The sequence below is a fragment of the Balaenoptera ricei genome, chromosome 19 (genome assembly GCF_028023285.1).
Source record: "Balaenoptera ricei isolate mBalRic1 chromosome 19, mBalRic1.hap2, whole genome shotgun sequence".
NCBI lineage: Eukaryota > Metazoa > Chordata > Mammalia > Artiodactyla > Balaenopteridae > Balaenoptera > Balaenoptera ricei.
The window spans coordinates 11,729,097-11,750,407 of record NC_082657.1 but is presented as its reverse complement, the minus strand read 5'-3'; the positions used below and the strand labels follow the sequence as shown (position 1 = coordinate 11,750,407).

Here is a 21,311-nt window from a genome sequence, read left to right as displayed (position 1 = left end):
GCCAAGATGGGGGTAGGTGCTCGGGCCGGGCGGGCGAAGCGTGTGTGTGTGTGTGTGTGTGTGTGTGTGTGTGTGTGACATTGTGGGTCCTGTGAGACTGGGTGTCTGCGGGGGCCGGGGACTCTGGGACCCCTGCTCTCCGGGACCCGTGTTCAGGAACCTGTGAGCCGGCGGACCCAGCCCGTCCGTGTGGTTCTGTCTCTGGTTGAGTGTGTGCGTGGGGCCACCTGGCTTGGCGGGGGTCTGTGGCGCATGTTGGTGTGTCCTTTGTGTGCGGGGCCCGCGGGGCACGGACCCGCCCTCAGCATCTCTGCCTGACCTGGTGCGGTTGCCTGCTCAGCCGTATGTGTGCGTGTGCATGTGTGCGTGTGTGTGCTCCTGGCTCTGTCAGGCCCTGCAGCACCGTCCGCCTGCGACTGTGTGGCCCGGGTTTGTGTCTGAATGTCTGCAACCGTGTCTGGGTGTGTCTGAAAGCTGGTGTTTGTGTCTGGGGGTGTTGAAGCCCGTCTGCTTCCCTGGCCAGGCGGGGACAGGTCCAGACTATGGGATGAACACCAGATGACCTCTCTTTCTCCTTCCAGGCCTGGATGGGGGTGCTCCGCAATGCGGAGTGGCCTGGGGCTGCAGTGTGTGTCTAGCTCCTAATCTGGGGGAGCAGACACAGGGGCTGGGGGGAGCAGGAGAGCCATGGCGGGGAGGCTGAGAGCCTGGCTGAGGGCGTATGTATGCAAATGAGTACGTGTGTGTATGGGGGGAGGGGTTGTGCATGCCTGGCTATGCCCTTTCCTCTGTGTCCGTGTGTCCTTGTCTGTCTGTGAGTCTCTCCAGCAGATGCTGCCTCCTCCCCTGGCTGACCACCTGACCCCCGCTGCAGCCCTGGATTCCTCCCTGCGTGTCGGACGGGGCCGTGGGGGGTTGGGAGGCGGGTGGGCTGGGATGGGTGGGATGAAGAGAGAGAGAGGGTCGGGATGGGAGAGGCTAATGGAGAGGGAGTATGAAGGATGAGGAGAAAGATGGTGGATGAGGGCTGATGGGCCCAGGGATGGAGCTGGGGAATGGGGCTGCAGATCTGTGGCTTGGGGTGGGCGAGGGGAGAAGGAGAGAAGAACTGGGTGGGGAGGGGACTGGGAGACAGAAGGGGGATGTGGGAGTCAGTGATGGCTTCCAGGTAAGTGGAAATGGAGGGGAAGCCGAGGGCAGATTGGAGGAGAGGACTGGGGCTAAGTGCCTTAGAGAAAAAAGGAGCGGGAGGGTCTTAGGAAAAGACGTGAGAACAGGAGGAGAAGTGAGACTCTTTAGACATGGGAGGCAGAGACATGGGAGGCAGAGAGAAATGGGCAGAGACTGAGAGAGGTGCTCCGAAAGAGACAGAGAAAAAGAGACATAGAGACAAAGAGACAGTCACAGGCAGAGAGACATGGAAAGATGAAGAGAGACATGAGTGGGACATAGACAAGGAGAGACAAAGAGAGAAACTGAGGCTGAGATGAGGAGACCCAAGGACAGACATTTCCTATCCAGAGACAAGCAGAGGCAGCCTGAATGATAGGAGGAGGGGACAGAGGGCAAAAGGGGAGGTCGAGGGAGAGACGCTGAGATGAGGCCTCAGACACCTTGAAAGGGGGAGGGAGAGGCAGGCTGAGGGGCAGAGGCTGCGTGAGCTGGGCAGGTGTCAGGGGAGGCGGACGGCATGGAAAATGGCGAGGAGCCGCAGAGGCAGGCTGCAGCGAGGCAGGCAGGCGTGTCCCCCACCCTCAGAGGTGCTCCCGCCCTGCAGCGCGCCCATCTGGGCCTCCTGCCTTGACTGGGAAAGCCTCGGCTCCCCCTCGAACAGATGGAAGCCCGCCCCCAAGGGAGTCTGGTCATGGCAAGGGCAAGGAGGAGCCAAGGCTTGTCTGCCAGGGACTGGGGTATCCCAACCCCTCCTCCCTCAGCCCCAGGAGTCCAGGCCCCCAGACCCTCCTCCCTCAGACCCAGGATCCAGGCCCCCAGCCCCTCTTCCCTTAGACCCAGGAGTCCAGGGCCCCCAGCCCCTCCTCCCTCAGACCCAGGATCCAGGCCCCCAGCCCCTCCTCCCTCAGACCCAGGATCCAGGCCCCCAGCCCGTCTTCCCTCAGACCCAGGATCCAGGCCCCCAGCCCGTCTTCCCTCAGACCCAGGATCCAGGCCCCCAGCCCCTCTTCCCTCAGACCCAGGAGTCCAGGCCCCCAGCCCCTCTTCCCTCAGACCCAGGAGTCCAGGCCCCCAGCCCCTCCTCCCTCAGACCCAGGAGTCCAGGAACCCACCCCTAGGCCTCATAGGGACCCAAGCATCAGCTCCCCAGCCTTCCCTGAGGTTTCAGGGGTGGGCAGCTGGTTTTCTTCCCAACTTCTCCTCTCCTGCCTTCCAGGCCTCCATCTCTTTCCTCTCCTGCCTTCCTCTTATTTCTCTAACTTGTGCCCATGACCTTATATCTCCACTCTCTCCATCCTTGGGTCTGCCCCTCCGTGGAGGCTGAGACCCCTCCTGAAGCTGTGGGTGGAAGAGTGTCCTCCCTGTCCCCCAAGCCTCCATGTTCCATGTCAGACGCAGTGCTGCTGCAGGGCTGGCCCAGGGCCAAGCCTCCCTCCCACCCCCTGAAACCCAGGCTCCCAGGCCTCCAGGCTGCAGTAGCCTCCCAGGCTCAGCCTCCCAGTCTGGGGGCAGACAGCAGGCAGCTCAACCCTCTACAAGGTCACGAGGGGATTAGCGCTGAGCTGCACTGAGCCTGGGATCCCAGCTTGGCCCTGAACCCGGAGGATCTGTCAGCGCTCCTCTACCAGCACCCGGTCTCACCCCACCCCTCCTGCCAGCCTCCAAGGACACTGCCTTCCCCATCAGCCCAGGTCCCCAAACTGGAACCTCAGTCACTCCCCCTCACGCTACATCCAGTTCAAGCCAAGCCCGGGGGCTTTTGCCTCTTGCTGTTCTGCACCCCAAATCCCAGCCAGCTCCTAGTCTGTCCTCCAGAGGCCTAACCATGCCAACCCCTTGTCCAAACCTATCCATGGCTCCCACCAGCCCCCAGGAGAGAGTCTAGGCCCACAGCTTGTCAGTCAAGGGCCTCAGGACTGGCTGCATGTCCAGCCAGGCCACCATCCCCGTGCACAGTAGGCTGCCTCCCAGGCGTTGGTCCCAGCTGTGACTTTCCTCCCCCTTCCTGCCAGGCCTGTGGGGTCTCCCAAGATTTGCTGGGTCCTTTGAGAGACAGAGACATCCACGGGGTTGGGGAGAGAGGCCCAGAAAAAGAGCCAGGCAGAAAAGACAGAGAGAGTGATATATGGGGAGACCTTCAGCTGGAAGGACAGAGATGCCGAGATGGACTCGGAGAGCGAGAGATGCAGGGATAGAGAGGAAGATGGCAGAGCGAGATCGTGAGAGCTAGACAAACAAGATTGTTGAAACAGTAGAGACGGTTAGGGAGAGACACACCAAGCATTACAGAAAAGGAGGTACCTCGAGAGATGAAATCAGAGAGAAGCAGAGATAAGGATGGAGAAAGATACAGACAGAAAATACGGACACTCGGAGACAGTCTGAGATCCCCGCACACCAACTTGGAAAGAGATAGGAACCCAGAGAGAACCCAGAGAGACAGTCTCAGCCAGACTCAGGGAGAGAGAGTTCAAGAGATAGAAACAGATATTGTATGAGATGGAAAACATGAAGAGCCAGAGATCAGAGAGAGACCAAAATCAAAGAGAGACACGCACAGACGCAGAGACAGAGAGAGAGAGAGAGAGAGAGAGACGGACAATATGAAGTGATGAGGGAGAGAGAGATCAGAGAAACAGCCACAGAGAGACAGAGATACACACACATGAAGAGAAGGAGAGATAAAGAGGTACAAGGAGACAGAGATAAAACAGAATAAGACAGAGAGGCACAAACAGAGACCTGGAGAGACAGATCGAGAGAGAGAGAGACAGAGGTAGCGAGAGACAGACAGACCTAGCAAGAGACAGACTAAGTGCCCAGGGAGAGGGAGAAAAAGACACAAAGAGATAAAAAGACACATGGAGACTGAAAGGGAGAGACCTACAGAGAGAGAGAGAGAGAGAGGCACAGACAGACCCAGATGGAGACTCTCAGGGACAAAGACCCAGAGATACATGGAGCCAGAGACGGAGAGGCCAGTAGGAAGAGATGAGACCCAGGGGTTCTCAGAGATACCCAGAGCCGCAGGGCAGAGACAGACTGAGCCCCCAGAGCCAGCCCCTGCCCAGAGACACAGCTGCACAGACGCAGGGCTGGTGTCCCCTTGTAACCCCTTCTCGCCCGCAGTCTGGTGGCTCTGACAGCTATCGTGTCGCCACCTCGCAGGACAAGAAAGATGACAAGGGCTCGCCCAAGAAGAGCAAGGGCACCAAAGACCGCCGGGACCTGGATGACCTCAAAAAGGAGGTGGCTATGGTAAGTCCCACCCTCTGCACCCACGCAGGGCAGGCCCCACCTGCCCCTGCCAGGCCTCCTCGCTCACCCGATCCCCCCAAACTCCTGTTCCTCAGACAGAGCACAAGATGTCAGTGGAAGAGGTCTGCCGGAAATACAACACCGACTGTGTGCAGGTGGGGCCGGGCCGGAGGGAGAAGGGTTCGAGGTGGGAGGGGATGGGAAGCCCTGACCCTTGGGTGCCTGGGGGCACTCGGGAAGTGTTGGGGGTGCCAGGGTTGCTCCGGGAGGGTTCTGTGTGAGTCCTGTGTCCCCTAGGGTCTGACCCACAGCAAAGCCCAGGAGATCCTGGCCCGCGATGGGCCTAACGCGCTCACGCCGCCGCCCACCACCCCAGAGTGGGTCAAGTTCTGCCGCCAGCTCTTTGGGGGCTTCTCAATCCTGCTGTGGATCGGGGCCATCCTCTGCTTCCTGGCCTACGGCATCCAGGCAGGCACCGAGGACGATCCTTCTGGCGACAACGTGAGTGCCCTCCACCCTGCCGTGCCCAAGGGCTCATACACGTAGGGACACATATGCACACCCCACTTCTCCCTTTAGACTTTTCAAAGCCCAGCCTCCAACTTTTTCTCATCTAACTTTCACAATCACCCAGTGAGAGAACCAGAGAAGCTATGAGGAAAACTGGGACTCAGAAAGGCAGTTTGGGACTTCCCTGGTGGTCCAGTGGTTAGGACTCCATGCTTCCACTGCAGTGGGCACGGGTTCGATTCCTGGCCAGGGAACTAAGATTCCACAAGCTTCATGGCTTGACCAAAAAAAAAAAAAAAAAAAAAAAGGCCAAGTAACTTGCCCAAGGTCACACAGTTATAAGTGTGAGTTGGGGGTCCATCCCAAAGCTGTGTGGCCTCAGCGGCCTTGAGGATAGACACCAGCAGGGGGTCATGGCCTGAAAGATGCTCAAACAGTGAGAGAGCTCACATAGAGACCCAGGCACAAGCACCTGCTGATTTGTCAGGACCCATCCTCTCAACACACGGGACCACACAGTCTCAACAGACACGATGCCCATAAACACAGACCCACATTCTGACTACATGGAGATCCTCACACACACACGTGCACACGTGCACAACAGTGCAGAGAGTCAGTGCAGACAGTCACACTTGTACACAGATTCAAACACGGCCGCCTAGTTCAGACACATAGGCACAGACAGACACAGACATTTACTGACAGACAGATATAGGAAATCAAACACACACAGAGTTTCAGGCATAACCTGGTGACAGACAGAGAGATGTGAGAATCAAGTATAGACAGTATTCTCAGAAATTAAAACCTAAACAGGCAAACAGACAGGCTCAGAGTCTCAGACCTACCCAGACCAACAGAGAGAGACAGAGACAGAGATCCACATACAGAGACTCAAACACAAACAGTCTCGTACATTTAAAGCCAGGCACGCAGGCAGACAGACACATTGACCTTAACACAGACAGACACATGGACAGAGAATAGCGTACACTCAGATTCTCTGACACAGGCAGAAAGACAGACAAACCCACAAAATAGAGAGATGGACAGACCCAGAGGCTCAAACACACCTATGTTCAGAAAGAGGGACTCAGGGGAATTCCCTGGCGGTCCAGTGGTTAGGACTCCGTGCTTTCACTGCCGAGGGCCCGGGTTCGATCCCTGGTCAGGGAACGGCCAATAAATAAACAAATAGATAGACAGAGAGATAAATAAATACATAAACAACAAACATTTAAAAAAAAGAAAGAAAGAGGGACTCAAACATGGACAGGCAGACAGAGACACAGACCCTCAAATGGATACAACCTGAGGTCAGACATACAAATACAGACCCCCAGTGACTCAAAGCTCTCTTCCCAGGTTCCACAAACCTCGGGATGGGGATGGGGGGGAGTTGCTCCAGGGCGGGCTGTGACCCTGCATCTCCCCACAGCTGTACCTGGGCATCGTGCTGGCGGCTGTGGTCATCATCACCGGCTGCTTCTCCTACTACCAAGAAGCCAAGAGCTCCAAGATCATGGAATCCTTCAAGAACATGGTTCCCCAGGTAAGGGTTACCCAGGAAGGAGCCAGATGGGGGTGAACAGGGGGGGCAAGGCTATGCCGAGTGACCCCAGGTAGAGGGAGTCAAGGAGGTGACTCTTCTCCATTCTACCCCCAGCAAGCCCTGGTGATCCGGGAAGGTGAGAAGATGCAGGTAAATGCTGAGGAGGTGGTGGTCGGGGACCTGGTGGAGATCAAGGGCGGAGACCGAGTCCCAGCCGACCTGCGCATCATCTCAGCCCACGGCTGCAAGGTGGGCTGGGGCCCAGCTCTGCCCTTCCTGGAGTGGCCCAGGGGTCCAGGCCCCCATCCCTTCCTCCCTCAGGACCTAGGAGTCCAGGCCCCCGGCCCCCTCCTCCCCCAGGACCCTGCAGTCCAGGCCCCCTCCTCCCTCAGACCTACAGGTACCTTAGGCCCTGGCAAGAAGCCGTGTACCGTCCCCAGCTTCAAGAGCCCAACCTCTGTCCTCCCAGACACAGGCACCCAGACTTCTAGCTGTGACTTCCAGGGACACAGCCTTCAGCCTCATTAACAAAACAAACGAACAAACAAAAATCTTGACATCTCCTCTGGACAAATGCCCCTTGACCCCAGGCCCAGGGCTGACACCTGTCTCCTGTGTCCCCAGGTGGACAACTCTTCCCTGACCGGCGAATCAGAGCCCCAGACCCGCTCCCCCGACTGCACTCACGACAACCCCTTGGAGACTCGGAACATCACCTTCTTTTCCACCAACTGCGTGGAAGGTGAGGCAGGGGGGAGGGGCGGTTCGGGCACCCAGGTGGGGCCGGGCTCGTCCAGATAGATGGACGTGCCTCAGGGGCTCGGGGTCCCTCTGAAGCTCGCTGAGTCTCAGCCCAGTCCCCTCTGACCCCACAGGCACAGCTCGGGGCGTGGTGGTGGCCACGGGTGACCGCACCGTCATGGGCCGCATCGCCACTCTGGCTTCCGGGCTGGAGGTGGGCAAGACGCCCATCGCCATTGAGATCGAGCACTTTATCCAACTCATCACTGGCGTGGCTGTCTTCCTGGGCGTCTCCTTCTTCATCCTCTCCCTCATTCTCGGATACACCTGGCTCGAGGCTGTCATCTTCCTCATCGGCATCATCGTGGCCAATGTCCCAGAGGGCCTGCTGGCCACTGTCACTGTAAGGCCCGGACCCTCGGGTCTGAGGGAGGAGGGGGCTGGGGCCCGATGGCAACAGTCTTGATTGCAACTTGGACATCAAGGGCCAAGCCTGCCAGATGTTGAATGAGGAGGGTCCTGGGGCTCAGAGGGCCTCACTGACAAAACCAACCAACAGGGAATCCCCTGGCAGTCCAGTGGTTAGGACTCCGCGCTTTCACTGCTGAGGGCCCCCGGGTTCAATACCTGGTGGAGAACTAAGATCCCACAAGCTGAGAGGCATGACCCAAAAAAAAAAAAAAAAAAAATCAACAAAGAATCTTGAGAAACACTGCCAGTCAGAAAGGGCTAACAACCCTATCATTTTTGAAGTTAACTTACAAAATTAAGAAGCACAACCTCATGGTAAAAAGTCTAAAGAATACATTAAAATAGTTAAAAATTAAAATAACAGTCCCGACCCACTGCCCAGCCATCAGCCCCCCTCCAGAAGCAGGCTCTCTGCCCTGTTCCCAGCAACGGTGGGCATATTGCCACGTGTGTAGTAATTGTTTTCAGGGTACACAGAAGGGACCATTCCTAGGAATACTATTCTTCTCCTTGATGCTTTTACTTAATAGATCCTGCAAAGTTTTCCATATTAGCATATTCAAAGCTACTCTAAGTCAAAGGCCTTTTATTGACCTACACTATACAAACAAAAGTTGCACATATGAAGGTACTGCCTGATGAGCTGGAGGCAACTGAACACACCCCAGGTCAGCTGCACCCAGATCTAGTTCCCCAGAAGCCCCCTCAAGACCTGTTCAGCCCCTCCCCTCCAACCCCAGGGTTACCCCTAGGATAGACTGGCTTCAAACAGTGTAGCTTTTGTACTTCACATCAGTGGAATCATTCAGCAGGAGCTCTTGTTTCTGGCTCGTTTTTCGCTGAACACTATGTTTTTGAATTTCACCCATTCAGTTGTAGGCAGCGGTTGCTTGTTCTTTTTCACTGCTGTATAGTATTCCCATCTTTTATTCCCCAATTTATTTGTCCCTACTGCTGTTAGTGGACATTTGGGTTGTTTGCAGTTTGGGACTATTATGTTGCTGCTATGAACATTCTAGTATATTTCTTTGGGGTGCATCTGAGCCCATTTTTGTGGGTCTATACCTTGGGTGGAGTGGCTGGGCGACACCCGATTCGTTGCCCAGGATTCTCTCTGGGCTGGGCAGTTGGGTTGTTGGCAGTCGTGTTGCTGGCCCAACTGCACCGCCTGACTCTACCTGTAACTCCCCTGCCCTTGCACACACCCCAGGTGTGTCTGACCCTGACCGCCAAGCGCATGGCTCGGAAGAACTGCCTTGTGAAAAACCTAGAGGCTGTAGAGACCCTGGGCTCCACATCCACCATCTGCTCGGACAAGACAGGGACCCTCACCCAGAACCGCATGACGGTCGCCCACATGTGGTTCGACAACCAGATCCACGAGGCCGACACCACTGAGGACCAGTCAGGTGAGGGTGGGGCCCAGGCAGGACTGAGGGCGCCTGGCTCCCGGACACCCCCCAGCCCTGACTCGTACCTTTCTCAGGGACTTCATTTGACAAGAGCTCGCACACCTGGGTGGCCCTGTCTCACATTGCTGGACTCTGCAACCGTGCCGTCTTCAAGGGAGGTCAGGATAACATCCCTGTGCTCAAGGTGGGTCTGGCCTCCCGCTCGCCTCAGCTTGGCCCCTGCCCGCCCCGCGCTGCTCTGCTCTGACAGCCCCCTCTCCCCACAGAGGGATGTGGCCGGCGATGCCTCCGAGTCTGCCCTGCTCAAGTGCATCGAGTTGTCCTCCGGCTCCGTGAAGCTGATGCGCGAACGCAATAAGAAAGTGGCTGAGATCCCCTTCAACTCCACCAACAAATACCAGGTACCCTGGGCTCTCCGGGAGAGTCGGCCTGGATCTCACTTTCTTTTTTTTTTTTAATTTATTTAATTAATTAATTTATTTTTTATTTTTGGCTGTGTTGGGTCTTCGTTTCTGTGCGAGGGCTTTCTCTAGTTGCGGCGAGCGGGGGCCACTCTTCATCGCGGTGCGCGGGCCTCTCACTGTCGCGGCCTCTCTTGTTGCGGAGCACAGGCTCCAGACGCGCAGGCTCAGTAGTTGTGGCTCACGGGCCTAGTTGCTCCGCGGCATGTGGGATCTTCCCAAACCAGGGCTCGAACCCGTGTCCCCTGCATTGGCAGGCAGATTCTCAACCACTGCACCACCAGGGAAGCCCCGTGGATCTCACTTTCTCTACGACGCCCGAAAAGCAGTCAGCTCTGCCCCGCTGCCCTCCTGCTTTGGGCAAGTTATTAACTTTCCCAGAGCCTTGGTTTCCCTGTCTGTAAAATAAGCCCAAGAGTACCCACCCAGTGGGGAGAGGAACACAGACCCGGGAGTGAGAGCAATATCTCTGTTGGAGTGAGCGGCAGGGGAGTAAACGTCTTCCTGCAGCAGAGCGGGAACCAGCCGGAGATCTCATTCATCCATTCAACAAATATTTTTTTGAGCAGCAACTACGTGTCAGAGGCACTTGTGTTAGGTGCTAGGGATACAGACGGCAGGGAAGTCCCTCCTCTCACGGAACTTATGCTCTAGTGCCAGGAGACAGACAATGACAAAGGATGAGAACATTAGGAAATTTGGAATATGTCAGCCAGTCACCATGCTGAGGGAGGGAGCCCTGCAGGCGTCTGGGGGCAGCGGGCACAGCGTGTGCAAAGGTCTTGACGAAGGAGTGTGTTGATGTACTGAATAGCCAGGCAATGTCAAGCCAGGAAACGTGGTGGGAGGGGAGGGCAGTGGGTGCTGGGTCAGGTCCCGTAGGGCCTTGTGGACACAACTTGGGTGTGACCCTCAGGGGGACATGAGCCACCGAGCAGAGGCAAGATGGGACCTGACTCACATTTATAAAAACTGCTTTATTGAGAGATACAGTTCACACACCATAGCTCACCCACTTAATGTGCATAATTCAATAGTTTTAGTATATTCACCGATACGTGCTATCATCTGCCCAGTCAGGTTTTTAAAAAATATTTATTTATTTATTCATTTATTTTGGCTGCTCCGGGTCTTAGTTGTGGCATGCGGGATCTTTAGTTGCTGCATGCACGTGGGATCTAGTTCCCTGACCAGGGATCGAACCCGGGCCCCCTGCATTGGGAGCTCAGAGTCTTACCCACTGGACCACCAGGGAAGTCCCTACCCAGTCAGTTTTAGAGCATTTCCGTCACCTCAAAAAGCAACCTCACACTCCTCGGCTTTATCCCCCTACCTCCCCCCGTCTCCCCGAGCCCTAAGCAACCACTAATCTACGTTCCGTCTCTATGCACTTGCCTATTCTGGACACTTCATATAAACAGAATCATATGATATGTGTTTTTTGATGTCTGGCTTCTTTCACTTAGCATAATGTTTTCAAGGTTCCTCCATGTTGTAGCATATATCAGTGCTTCATTCCTTTTTATGGCTGAATAATTTTGCATTGTATGGATAGACCACATTTTGTCTGTCCATTCATCTGCCAATGGACATTTGGGTTATTTGCACCCTTTGGCTACTATGAATAATGCTGCTATGAACGTTCGCCTCCAAGTTTTTGTGTGGACATCGTTTGCATGTCTCTTGGATATATATCTGGGAATTGCTGGCTTATGTGGTAACTCTGTTTAACCTTTTGGGGGACTGCCAGAGACTATTTTCCAAAGTGGCTGCACCATTTTTCACTGACTCTAATATTGTTTTTTAAATATTTATTTATTTGGCTGTGCCGGGTCTTAGCTGCGGCACACAGGATCTTCGTTGCCTCGTGAGGGATCTTTAGTTGCGGCATGCGAACTCTTAGTTGCAACATGTGGGATCTAGTTCCCTGATCAGGGATCGAACCCAGGCCCCCTGCATTGGGAGCGCGGAGTCTTAGCCGCCGGGCCACCAGTGAAGTCCCGTGACTCTCATATTTTAAAGGCTCCTTCTGGCTGCCATGGGGAGGAAATATTATGGGGAGGGGAGGGCAGAAACAGGGACTCAGTGTGGACGCTGCTGTGATATTTCATGACACACGGTGGTGGCTGGATGGGAGGGCAGGGGAGGTGAGAAGAGGTCAGAATCCGGGTACTTCAGGGGTGAGCTGACCAGATTCGGTGATGGGTCAGGTGCGGGATGAGAGGTTGTCGGGCAAGGCAGAGAGAGAAGCACGTATCCTAAGGACCCCTGAGATTTCTGCGAGAGAGACACAGAGGGGAAGAAATATCTGCCAGACGGAGAGACAGAAACGGGCAGGGATGAGCAGAGGTCTCTGTGAGAGAGCCCGAGAAACAGATGAAGATCTCTCGGGTAGAGAGATTTGGGCAGTGCCCTCTGGGGGAGCCTGGCGGTGGTCTGTCCTGGCACCCGTGGCTCTGGACGGGGCGGCGGGGGGGGTCCTCTTCCCCAGCTGGGTGCAGGGCAGCCTCCGGGTCCCTCCCTGTGAGGCTCAGGCGCGGCCGCCCTCTGCTCTGTCCACAGCTCTCCATCCACGAGACCGAGGACCCCAATGACAACCGGTACCTGCTGGTGATGAAGGGCGCCCCCGAGCGCATCCTGGACCGCTGCTCCACCATCCTGCTGCAGGGCAAGGAGCAGCCGCTGGACGAGGAGATGAAGGAGGCCTTCCAGAACGCCTACCTCGAGCTCGGGGGCCTGGGCGAGCGCGTGCTTGGTGCGCACCAAGGGTGGGGCCGAGTTGGGGCAGGGGCTGGGCCAGCTCTGGGGGCCCCTTGAGGGTAAGGAGGGATGTGAGGCTGCCCAGAGCCTGGCTCAGAATAGGGCCTCCCAGAATGCACCACGAATGAATGAATGAATGAATGAATGAGACCGGAAGGCGTCTTTCAGACATGCGTGTTGGCTGACTGTCTGGCCAACTAGGGAGCCTGACTGCCGGGACCGGGAGCTGTGGGCAGGAGGCAGGGGGGACCGAGGCTGGAGCCCCTGTGCCCCTCTCCCCGCACCAGGTTTCTGCCATTACTACCTGCCCGAGGAGCAGTTCCCTAAGGGCTTTGCCTTCGACTGTGACGATGTGAACTTCACCACCGACAACCTCTGCTTCGTGGGCCTCATGTCCATGATCGACCCTCCCCGGGCAGCCGTCCCTGACGCGGTGGGCAAGTGCCGCAGCGCGGGCATCAAGGTGTGGCCCGGGGCAGCAGGGGAGGCAGGGCCAGGGCCCCAGCGGCCAGCGGTGAGGCTGGACCGTTTGCACCTGATGCCCGCAGGTCATCATGGTCACGGGCGATCACCCCATCACGGCAAAGGCCATTGCCAAGGGCGTGGGCATCATCTCCGAGGGCAACGAGACCGTGGAGGACATCGCCGCCCGGCTCAACATTCCCGTCAGCCAGGTCAACCCCCGGTGAGCCCCGCCCTGCCCAGCTCAGGTCCCTCTGGGACTGCGGGTCCCCCTCCTCCTGGGCCTCCTCTGTTGACTCAGCATCTGGGTCCTGTTCCTCTTCCATCGTGAGGATGGGCAGCCTGGTGTTTCAGCTGCGTGGGGTTAGCAAGGGGTAGGTTCGCATCCCAGCTTTGCCACACATGAGCTGTGTGACCTTGGGCAAGTCACGTAGCCTCTCTGTGCCTCAGTTTCCTCCTCTCTAAAATAGGCTGCTAGTAATTCACATCTGAGAGGATTCTACGAGACCCCTTATTTCTGCGTCCGTCATTCTCTCTTCCCATCTCTCTTTTATGTCTTTGTCTCTGTCTCTCTCTGTCTCTCATCTCTGTTCTGACTTCCTTAGCTTTCCCACCCTCATGTTTCTCTGTGTCTGTCTCTATTTCCTAGTTGCCTGCATATCTCTGTTCCTTTAAGTCCAGTGTCCCAAGGTTCTTCCTGAGGTCTGCCCTCCATCCCTCCTACTGCAGCCCCCTCCTCCCCTGTTTCCCTTTCATCTCTGACCCCCAGAGCCCTTGTCCCTCTCTCAGAGCCTGGTCCTCTGTCTCTCCTGTCTGTGAGTCTGTCCAATAGGTGTCACTGCCCCACATGTCCTGAACACCCTCTGCTCTTCCCAGGGATGCCAAGGCCTGTGTGATCCATGGCACCGACCTCAAGGACTTCACCTCTGAGCAAATCGACGAGATCCTGCAGAACCACACTGAGATCGTCTTCGCCCGCACTTCCCCCCAGCAGAAGCTCATCATTGTGGAGGGCTGTCAGAGACAGGTGGGCTCGGGCTGGGGTCCCTCGGAGGAAGGGGCCGGGGGTCTGGACTCCGGGGTCCTTGCTGAGAAGAGGGTTTGGGGCCAGGCCTCTGGGCGTCATCCTCACCCTCTCTCCCTCCAGGGAGCCATCGTGGCTGTGACTGGGGATGGCGTGAACGACTCCCCCGCCCTGAAGAAGGCTGACATCGGGGTGGCCATGGGCATTGCCGGCTCTGACGTCTCCAAACAGGCAGCAGACATGATTCTGCTGGATGACAACTTTGCCTCCATTGTCACGGGTGTGGAGGAGGGTGAGTGAGTTGGCCCAGGTGGCCCTGGAGACTGGGGTCCCTGCATGAAGCCCGAGAAGGGGGAGGGGACAGGCCAGGGCTGCAGCAGATGCACGGCAGGAGACCACAGAATCCCACCAGGCCCCTGGCAGAGCCTGAGCTTGTCCTTTTCAGTTTTCTTCCCCTGCGGAGTTGGGGGCTCCCTGGGGGCAGGACTCAGCCAACGCATTTCTGGGTCCCAGTGTCGCCCAGCACAGGCCCAGTCTGGTGGGCAAGGCACATTCGGAAGCATTAAAAAACAATACTCATGGGGATTTCCCTGGCAGTCCAGTGGTTAAGACTTCGCCTTCCAATGCAGGAGGTGCAGGTTCGATCCCTGGTTGGGGGGCTGGGATCCCACATGCCTCAGGGCCAAAACACCAAAACAGAAAACAGAAGCAATACTGTAACAAGTTCAATAAAGACTTTAAAAATGGTCCACATCAAAAAAGTCTTTAAAAAAAATACTCATAAGTACAATTTCAGGGAAGCAGAGGGTCCTGAGGGAGCCCTGAAGAGGCCCCTCACCCAGCCTGGAGTCAGGGGCCAAGGAAGCCTCCCCAAGTGGACGGGGATGGCCTGTGCCAAGTCTCTAGGGCCATGTGGGAATTTTCACGTAGAGAAGTGCCAGCGAAGGGAGTTGCAGACAGATGCAAGGCCTCAAGGTCTCAGGCGGGGCCGCCGGGCATCACCTCCTGACGGGCCTGGATGCGGCCACAGATGGGGCTTGTTCACATTCAGTTTTATTCTGATTATCAAAGTAATTCATGATAATTATAGAAAATGTAGAAAAGCATTAAGAAGCAAATTGGAATCACCCATAATCTTACCATCCAGAAATAATCACTGTTCATGCTGTGCTGCATTTTCTTCCAGTCTCTCTCTCCTGTTTGAAATGTCCCCAGTGTAAAAAATAACTCATGATAAGAGAGAATTCAAACGGTAAAAGCTGAGCCTACAGTGTCAGGTTCAATGCCCTTATCCCTTGTCTCCTGTGGCCCAGAGGACACATGGTTAACCCTTTCTCATCCCCAAGACATCCTCCGTGCACCTGCAGAGCACACACTCACGGAGGCGTTCACGCCGCCCAGACATTTATTGGGCCCCTTACCTTGTGTATGGTGCCGGGGGCTGGAGATACACCTGTGAGCAGAGCAGACATGGGTCCTTGCCCTCAAGGAGCTGGGAGAGACAGCCTTCTGCAAGTTAACAAACAAATTGTAGCATAACAAACATAATTACATATTGTGACAAGTGCTAAGAAGAAAACCAGCAGGGTGCTGTGATAGATGGGGTCCTACCTATTTATTTATTTATTTTTTGGCCGCGCCGCACAGTTTGCGGGATCTGAGTTCCCTGACCAGGGATCAAACCCCCGCCCCCTGCAGTGGAAGTGTGGAGTCTTAACCACTGGACCGCCAGGGAAGTCCTCTGTGCCTTCTTAGTGACACACCTTGTTGCTCATCTCAGCACACGGGGGAAGGTGGAGGGAGGGGCTGGCTGGGTTCATCTTTAGTTTCTTTTTACTTTATACACACTGTACTGCTGGAATCTTTATTGGGATATGGCATTCACACAAAGTCAGGCAGCTCCGTGACTTTTTATGCACGCACACACCCACACAACCACCGGACCCCCATCAAGATAGAGAACACTTCCAGCCTCCCGTTAGGGTTCTATCAGGTCCCCTCCAGTCTATATCCCCCCTCCCAGAAATAACCACTATCCTGACTTTCAGCACCATGGGTTCGTTTCCAACCTCTTCCAAATGGAATCGTGATATGAATGCTTCTGTGTCTGGCTTTTTTTTTTTTTAATATTTTATTTATTTATTTATTTATTTATTTTTGGCTGTGTTGGGTCTTCGTTTCTGTGCGAGGGCTTCCTCCAGTTGGGGCAAGCGGGGCCACTCTTCATCGCAGTGCACGGGCCTCTCACTATCGCGGCCTCTCTTGTTGCGGAGCACAGGCTCCAGACGCGCAGGCTCAGTAGTTGTGGCTTACGGGCCCAGCTGCTCCGCGGCATGTGGGATCTTCCCAGACCAGGGCTCGAACCCGTGTCCCCTGCGTCGGCAGGCAGACCCCCAACCACTGCGCCACCAGGGAAGCCCTGGCTTTTTTTCACTCAACATAACATCAGTGAGATTCATCCATGGAGTTGGGGGTGTCAGTAGCTCGTTCCTTTTTCTCGCCGGGTGGTATTCCTTTGTATGCACGGACCACAGTTTACTTATCCACTCACCTACTGATGGCCAGCGGGTCAGTTCTTGTTTTGGGCTGTTAGAACTAATGCCATGGTGAACATTCTTGTACTTGCTTTTTGGTGGACATAAACACTCATTTCTCTTGCGTATAAACCTAAGGTGAGGATTGCTGGGTCAATAAGGCAGGGATGTTTAACTTGTAACAGAAACTGCTGGTGGTCCAGTGGTTAGGACTCCATGCTTTCGCTGCCAAGGGTGCTGGTTTGATCCCCGGTTGGGGAACTAAGATCCCGCTAGCCACACTGTGCGGCCAAAAAAAGAAAAAAAAGAAAAGAAACTACCAAGCAGTCTTCCGAAGTGGTTGTATTTTGAGAATGTTTGAACAGGGGCAACATGGTTGGGCATCAGTATGGAAAGGCAGGCGGTGGGGGGATGGATTAGAAAGGATGCGTGGACCGGGCAGGGAAGGGGCGGAGGGACTAGGGTGCCCTGGCGTGGGTGCCGAGGTCCGAGCCTGCCCCTGCCAACAGGCCGCCTGATCTTCGACAACCTGAAGAAGTCCATCGCCTACACCCTGACCAGCAACATCCCCGAGATCACGCCCTTCCTGCTGTTCATCATGGCCAACATCCCACTGCCTCTGGGCACCATCACCATCCTCTGCATCGACCTGGGCACTGACATGGTGAGGGCCCGGCCACCCCCAGGCTCCGGGAGGGTAGGTTCCCCCCCGTCCCCGACTTACTGGCCTCTCCTGCCCAGGTCCCTGCCATCTCGCTGGCGTACGAGGCTGCCGAGAGTGACATCATGAAGAGACAGCCCAGGAACCCACGCACTGACAAGCTGGTCAATGAGAGACTCATCAGCATGGCCTACGGACAGATCGGTGAGGACCTGGGGACCCCGCCTCACTTATGGCTGGACGCCCAGTGCCTGGCCCACCGTGGGTGCTCAGAAACCTTGTGCTGAATGAGTGGAGTGAAAAGTAGGACCTGGTGCTGGAGGTTTGGAAGGAGTGACTTACAGATGGGTGGTGGTCACCAAGGTGGGGCTGGCACAGGTGGAGGAAAGGCCCGGGGCTGCACACGGGGAGCACATGGGATACTGAGTGGCAGATCAGGGCTGGCCCCAGGATGGGCACTCCACTGCTCCACCCGCCACCATGATGGGAAGGACCAGTCAGCCTGTGAGCTCTCTGAGGGCAGGAGTGAGCCCCACGCCCCCCTGCCTTCTCCTCCATCTTTGCTGGAGGTGAGGTGTGCAGTCTTACAGGTGCTGAGTACCCTGTAGCTGGGAGTGTCCCAGGAAGCAGAGGCTTGGTGGCGGTGGTCAGAGGTCTAGGGAGGTCATTCCTGCCTAGGGGGTCCTCAGGGGTTTCCTGACGTCCAGGTGGCCTGGCTCAGGTCGGGGGGAGCCTCCAGGTTCTCCCCTCAGGAGAGCCCCGTCTCCAAGGTTCCTGCTCCAGGGGGCCAATCTCAGGGGCTCACCACCAGGGGGCACCCTCAGATGGCCCTCTGGGAGCTCAGCCCCGGATGATGTCAGGCAAGAGGACCGGGTAGCTCGCCATCCTCGCGGTGTGGGTCTCAAGGGGCCTCAGAGGTGCCCTGGGCTGGCTGCCTGCCCCACCTGAGCCTCTCCTCATCTCCCTTCTCTCCTCCCCCAGGAATGATCCAGGCTCTTGGTGGCTTCTTCTCCTACTTTGTGATCCTGGCAGAAAATGGCTTCTTGCCTGGCAACCTGGTGGGCATCCGGCTGAACTGGGATGACCGCACCGTCAACGACCTGGAGGACAGTTACGGGCAGCAGTGGGTGCGTAGTGCTGGGTCCCACAGCATGGCCTGGGACCTCCCAGGCGGGGTCCCTGCCCACAGCATCCTGGGCTGGGGCGAGCCGTCCCAACCATGCAGGGGCAGCTTCCTGTGATGGTCCCTCTGCCCCAGGGGCGGCATCAAGATCCTCGCCGGACACAAGGGGCCTCCTGGCGCTCTTGCCCCAGCCCATCATGGTCCTGGCCACCGGCCATGCTCTCTGCCCCACCAGGCGAGATGCCTTTGCTGCCCTCTTCCCCATCTCTGTCTGTGCCTTCAAAGCCCAGCCGGTGTCCCCTCAGGAGGCCCCCAGGATCTCTGGTCCACAACCGAGGTCACCATTACCCTCTCTCATTCCTTGTACATTTCCTGACTCTTCCTGCCAGGCTCTGAGCTACAGAGGGAAGACACGCCCCTTAGGGGATCCCATCTGGACAGAGTCCCCGCTTTGCCCTGGGGTCCCACGCAGGGGCACAGACAAGCAGCACGTGGGCCTGGGGTGGGGCCTGGGGCTGCGGCCACACTGACCGCCGACCGGCACACGCGTCATTGCCCTTGCAGACCTACGAGCAGAGGAAAGTGGTGGAGTTCACGTGCCACACGGCCTTCTTCGTGAGCATAGTGGTCGTGCAGTGGGCTGACCTGATCATCTGCAAGACCAGGAGGAACTCCGTCTTCCAGCAGGGCATGAAGTGAGGGCCGCGGGCACCGGGCCTGCTCTCTGTCACGCCCCATGTCTGTCTGTCTGTCTGTCTGTTTCAGTTTTGCCTCTGAGTTGATTTTCTCTCCAGTGGTCACATCTATCTTGGATTCTCTGTCTCTCTCTCTCTATGTGTGTGTGTGCACACTGCTGGGGTGTCCCTGGTCCCTCTCCAGATCTGCTTTATCTTTTTTTTTGGCCGCACGGCATGTGGGATCTTAGTTCCCCCACCAGAGATGGAACCCTGCAGTGGAAGTACAGAGTCCTAGCCACTGGACCGCCAGGGAATTCCCTGCTTTATCTTTTCATACCCCTGCCTGTGTGTCACTGTCTCTGTCTTTATACTTCAGTGTCACCATCTCCCTGGACCCGTCTGTGGCTCTCTCCCTCTTTCGGTCTCCATCTCTGTGTGTCTCCGTGTCTGTCTCTGTGCGTCTGCCCTTGGCAGAGCCTCTCTCTCGGTGGGATGGGGGTGCCTGCTCGAGTTCTCTGGGTCCAGCCCTGCCTGTGCCTCCAGGAACAAGATCCTGATCTTCGGGTTGTTTGAGGAGACGGCCCTGGCTGCCTTCCTGTCCTACTGCCCCGGCATGGACGTGGCCCTTCGCATGTACCCTCTCAAGTGAGTGCCCCCTCCCCTGCCATGTACCACCTGCTCCAGGATCCTCCAGAGAGACTTCCCCGCGGGACGCCCTCACGGGGTGGGGGGGTGCTGTGCAGACCCCAGCCCACAGCCGTGGCCCGGGCACCCCTCACCTTGGGCACGAAGGACCAGGGGAGCATCCTCGCAGTGTGGCCCCGCCTGTCCTCTGGGACCCTGCCTCTGTGTGTCCCCTCTCCCCCTGTCCCCCGCCCCGGTCTCCGCCCCACACTGACGCCCTCCTGCTCTTCCGTCTCCGCAGGCCCAGCTGGTGGTTCTGTGCCTTCCCCTACAGTTTTCTCATCTTCGTCTATGATGAAATCCGCAAACTCATCCTGCGCAGGAACCCCGGGGGTGAGGGGCTAACTGGGTACAGGGGGGAGGCTGGGGGGACGGGACGGGGCAGCTGGAAGGGGAGGCGAGAGAGTGCTGTGTGACTGATACTAACCTTGCTCTCTGTTTCCCCCCCAACCCCCTCCCTCCTGCGTCGTCTCTCCACCCTGTTTGCAACTCTTCTCTCTTCCTGGCTCTCTGGGCCTCCTCCTTTCTGTGTCTTTCCCTGTGTCTCTGCCCCTTTTCGTTTCTTTCTGTGCCGCTGTCTGTCTGTCTCTGCTTGTGCTTCTCTCTGTGCCCGTCTCCCTCTCATCTCTGTTTCTTTCCTCCTTTGTCTCTCCAGGTTGGGTGGAGAAGGAAACCTACTACTGACCTCAACCCCACCACATCGCCCGTCTCTTCCCTGCCCCCCAAGCCCAGGACAGCCCACTCCGGTCCCCCTCATTTTGTATTCTGGGGGGAGAGGCCCTCTCTCCCCTTGGCCCCGCCCCCTCAAGTTATCTCCCGCCTCCCTCCCCCTCTTCCCCCTCTGGCTGGCTTCTCTCCCCGCCCCCGCCCCGCCCCGCCCCTTGCCTCTCTCCTCTCTCTCTTTTGTGTGTGTCTGTTCCTCTCCCTCTCCTCATCCCTGCCACCCAGCCCCCTCTCTGGGCTCTTTTTTACTCCCCGTCACCCCCTGGCTGACGCCGTCTCTGGTTCTGGACAATTATCAAATATATCAGTGGGGACAGAGAAGCCGCGTGTGTGTCGTGCTTGCTTTGTGGACCCGGGGTGTGGGCAGGACGGTGTTCCCTGTGCTGGCACCCGTGGCTGGGTGATTCACAGAACCCCAGGAATTTAGCCTGGCATGAGCTTGGGAGCTATGGAATCTCAAAGTCATCAAATCATGGAGTTGTAGCCCCACAAGGGTTAGAGTGAGAGCACCTTGAACTCGCCAGGAGATGGGATCATGGGATCAGAACAGGGGAGAGGAAGGGAATCAGACTCTGGATCCTCTCGTATTGGAGAGGTCCCCGGGGAGGCGATGATGCTAATGGTTCATTGAACTCCCACCCTGTGCTCTGCCCTCTCCTAAGCACTCTACGTGTATTAGCTCACTCAATCGTCACAAGGCACAGAGAGGGAAAGTGACCTGCCCAAGGTCACACAGCTGAGAGGTGACAAATCTGGGATTTGAACCTAGGCTGTCCAAGCTGTAAGTCACTATGCTCTTCTCTCTCTTTCTGTTGAGATAAACTTTCATACAGTGATGTGCACAAGTCTCAAGGGCACAGCTCAGCAATTTAAAAAATTACTTCCTTGCAGCCACTAGCCGTAAAGTTCTCTCATGCCCCTTTCCAGTCAGCCCCTCTCCAGAGGTAACTGCTGATCTGCTTTCTGTCACCATCGTTTAGTTGTACCAGTTCTTGGCCTTTGTAGAAATGCAGTCTTACAGCATGCTGTCTCGTGTGTCTGGCTTCCTGTCCTCCACACCACGTCTATGAGAGTCATCCACA

At 56.6% G+C, this 21,311-nt stretch overlaps 1 protein-coding gene across 2 annotated transcripts; it reads left to right on the top strand.

Moving 5' to 3' along the window:
* On the top strand, positions 1-20,237 carry ATP1A3 (ATPase Na+/K+ transporting subunit alpha 3). Of its 2 annotated transcripts, XM_059905874.1 has the most exons (23): positions 1-12; positions 4,342-4,431; positions 4,527-4,586; positions 4,729-4,932; positions 6,383-6,496; positions 6,611-6,745; positions 7,121-7,238; positions 7,372-7,640; positions 8,919-9,117; positions 9,195-9,304; positions 9,387-9,521; positions 12,144-12,336; positions 12,629-12,804; positions 12,890-13,026; positions 13,680-13,830; positions 13,951-14,119; positions 16,871-17,025; positions 17,103-17,226; positions 18,004-18,149; positions 18,710-18,840; positions 19,366-19,467; positions 19,748-19,839; positions 20,162-20,237. In XM_059905874.1, exons 1-23 carry the CDS (start codon positions 7-9, stop codon positions 20,188-20,190), a joined length of 3,045 nt encoding a protein of 1,014 aa, XP_059761857.1. In that variant the 5' UTR covers positions 1-6; the 3' UTR covers positions 20,191-20,237. The 2 variants fall into 2 exon arrangements, with proteins under 2 accessions (XP_059761857.1, XP_059761858.1); XM_059905875.1 differs by lacking the exons at positions 1-12; positions 6,383-6,496 and having other exon boundaries at positions 4,414-4,431; positions 4,729-4,746.
* The last annotated feature ends 1,074 nt before the right edge of the window (positions 20,238-21,311 follow it).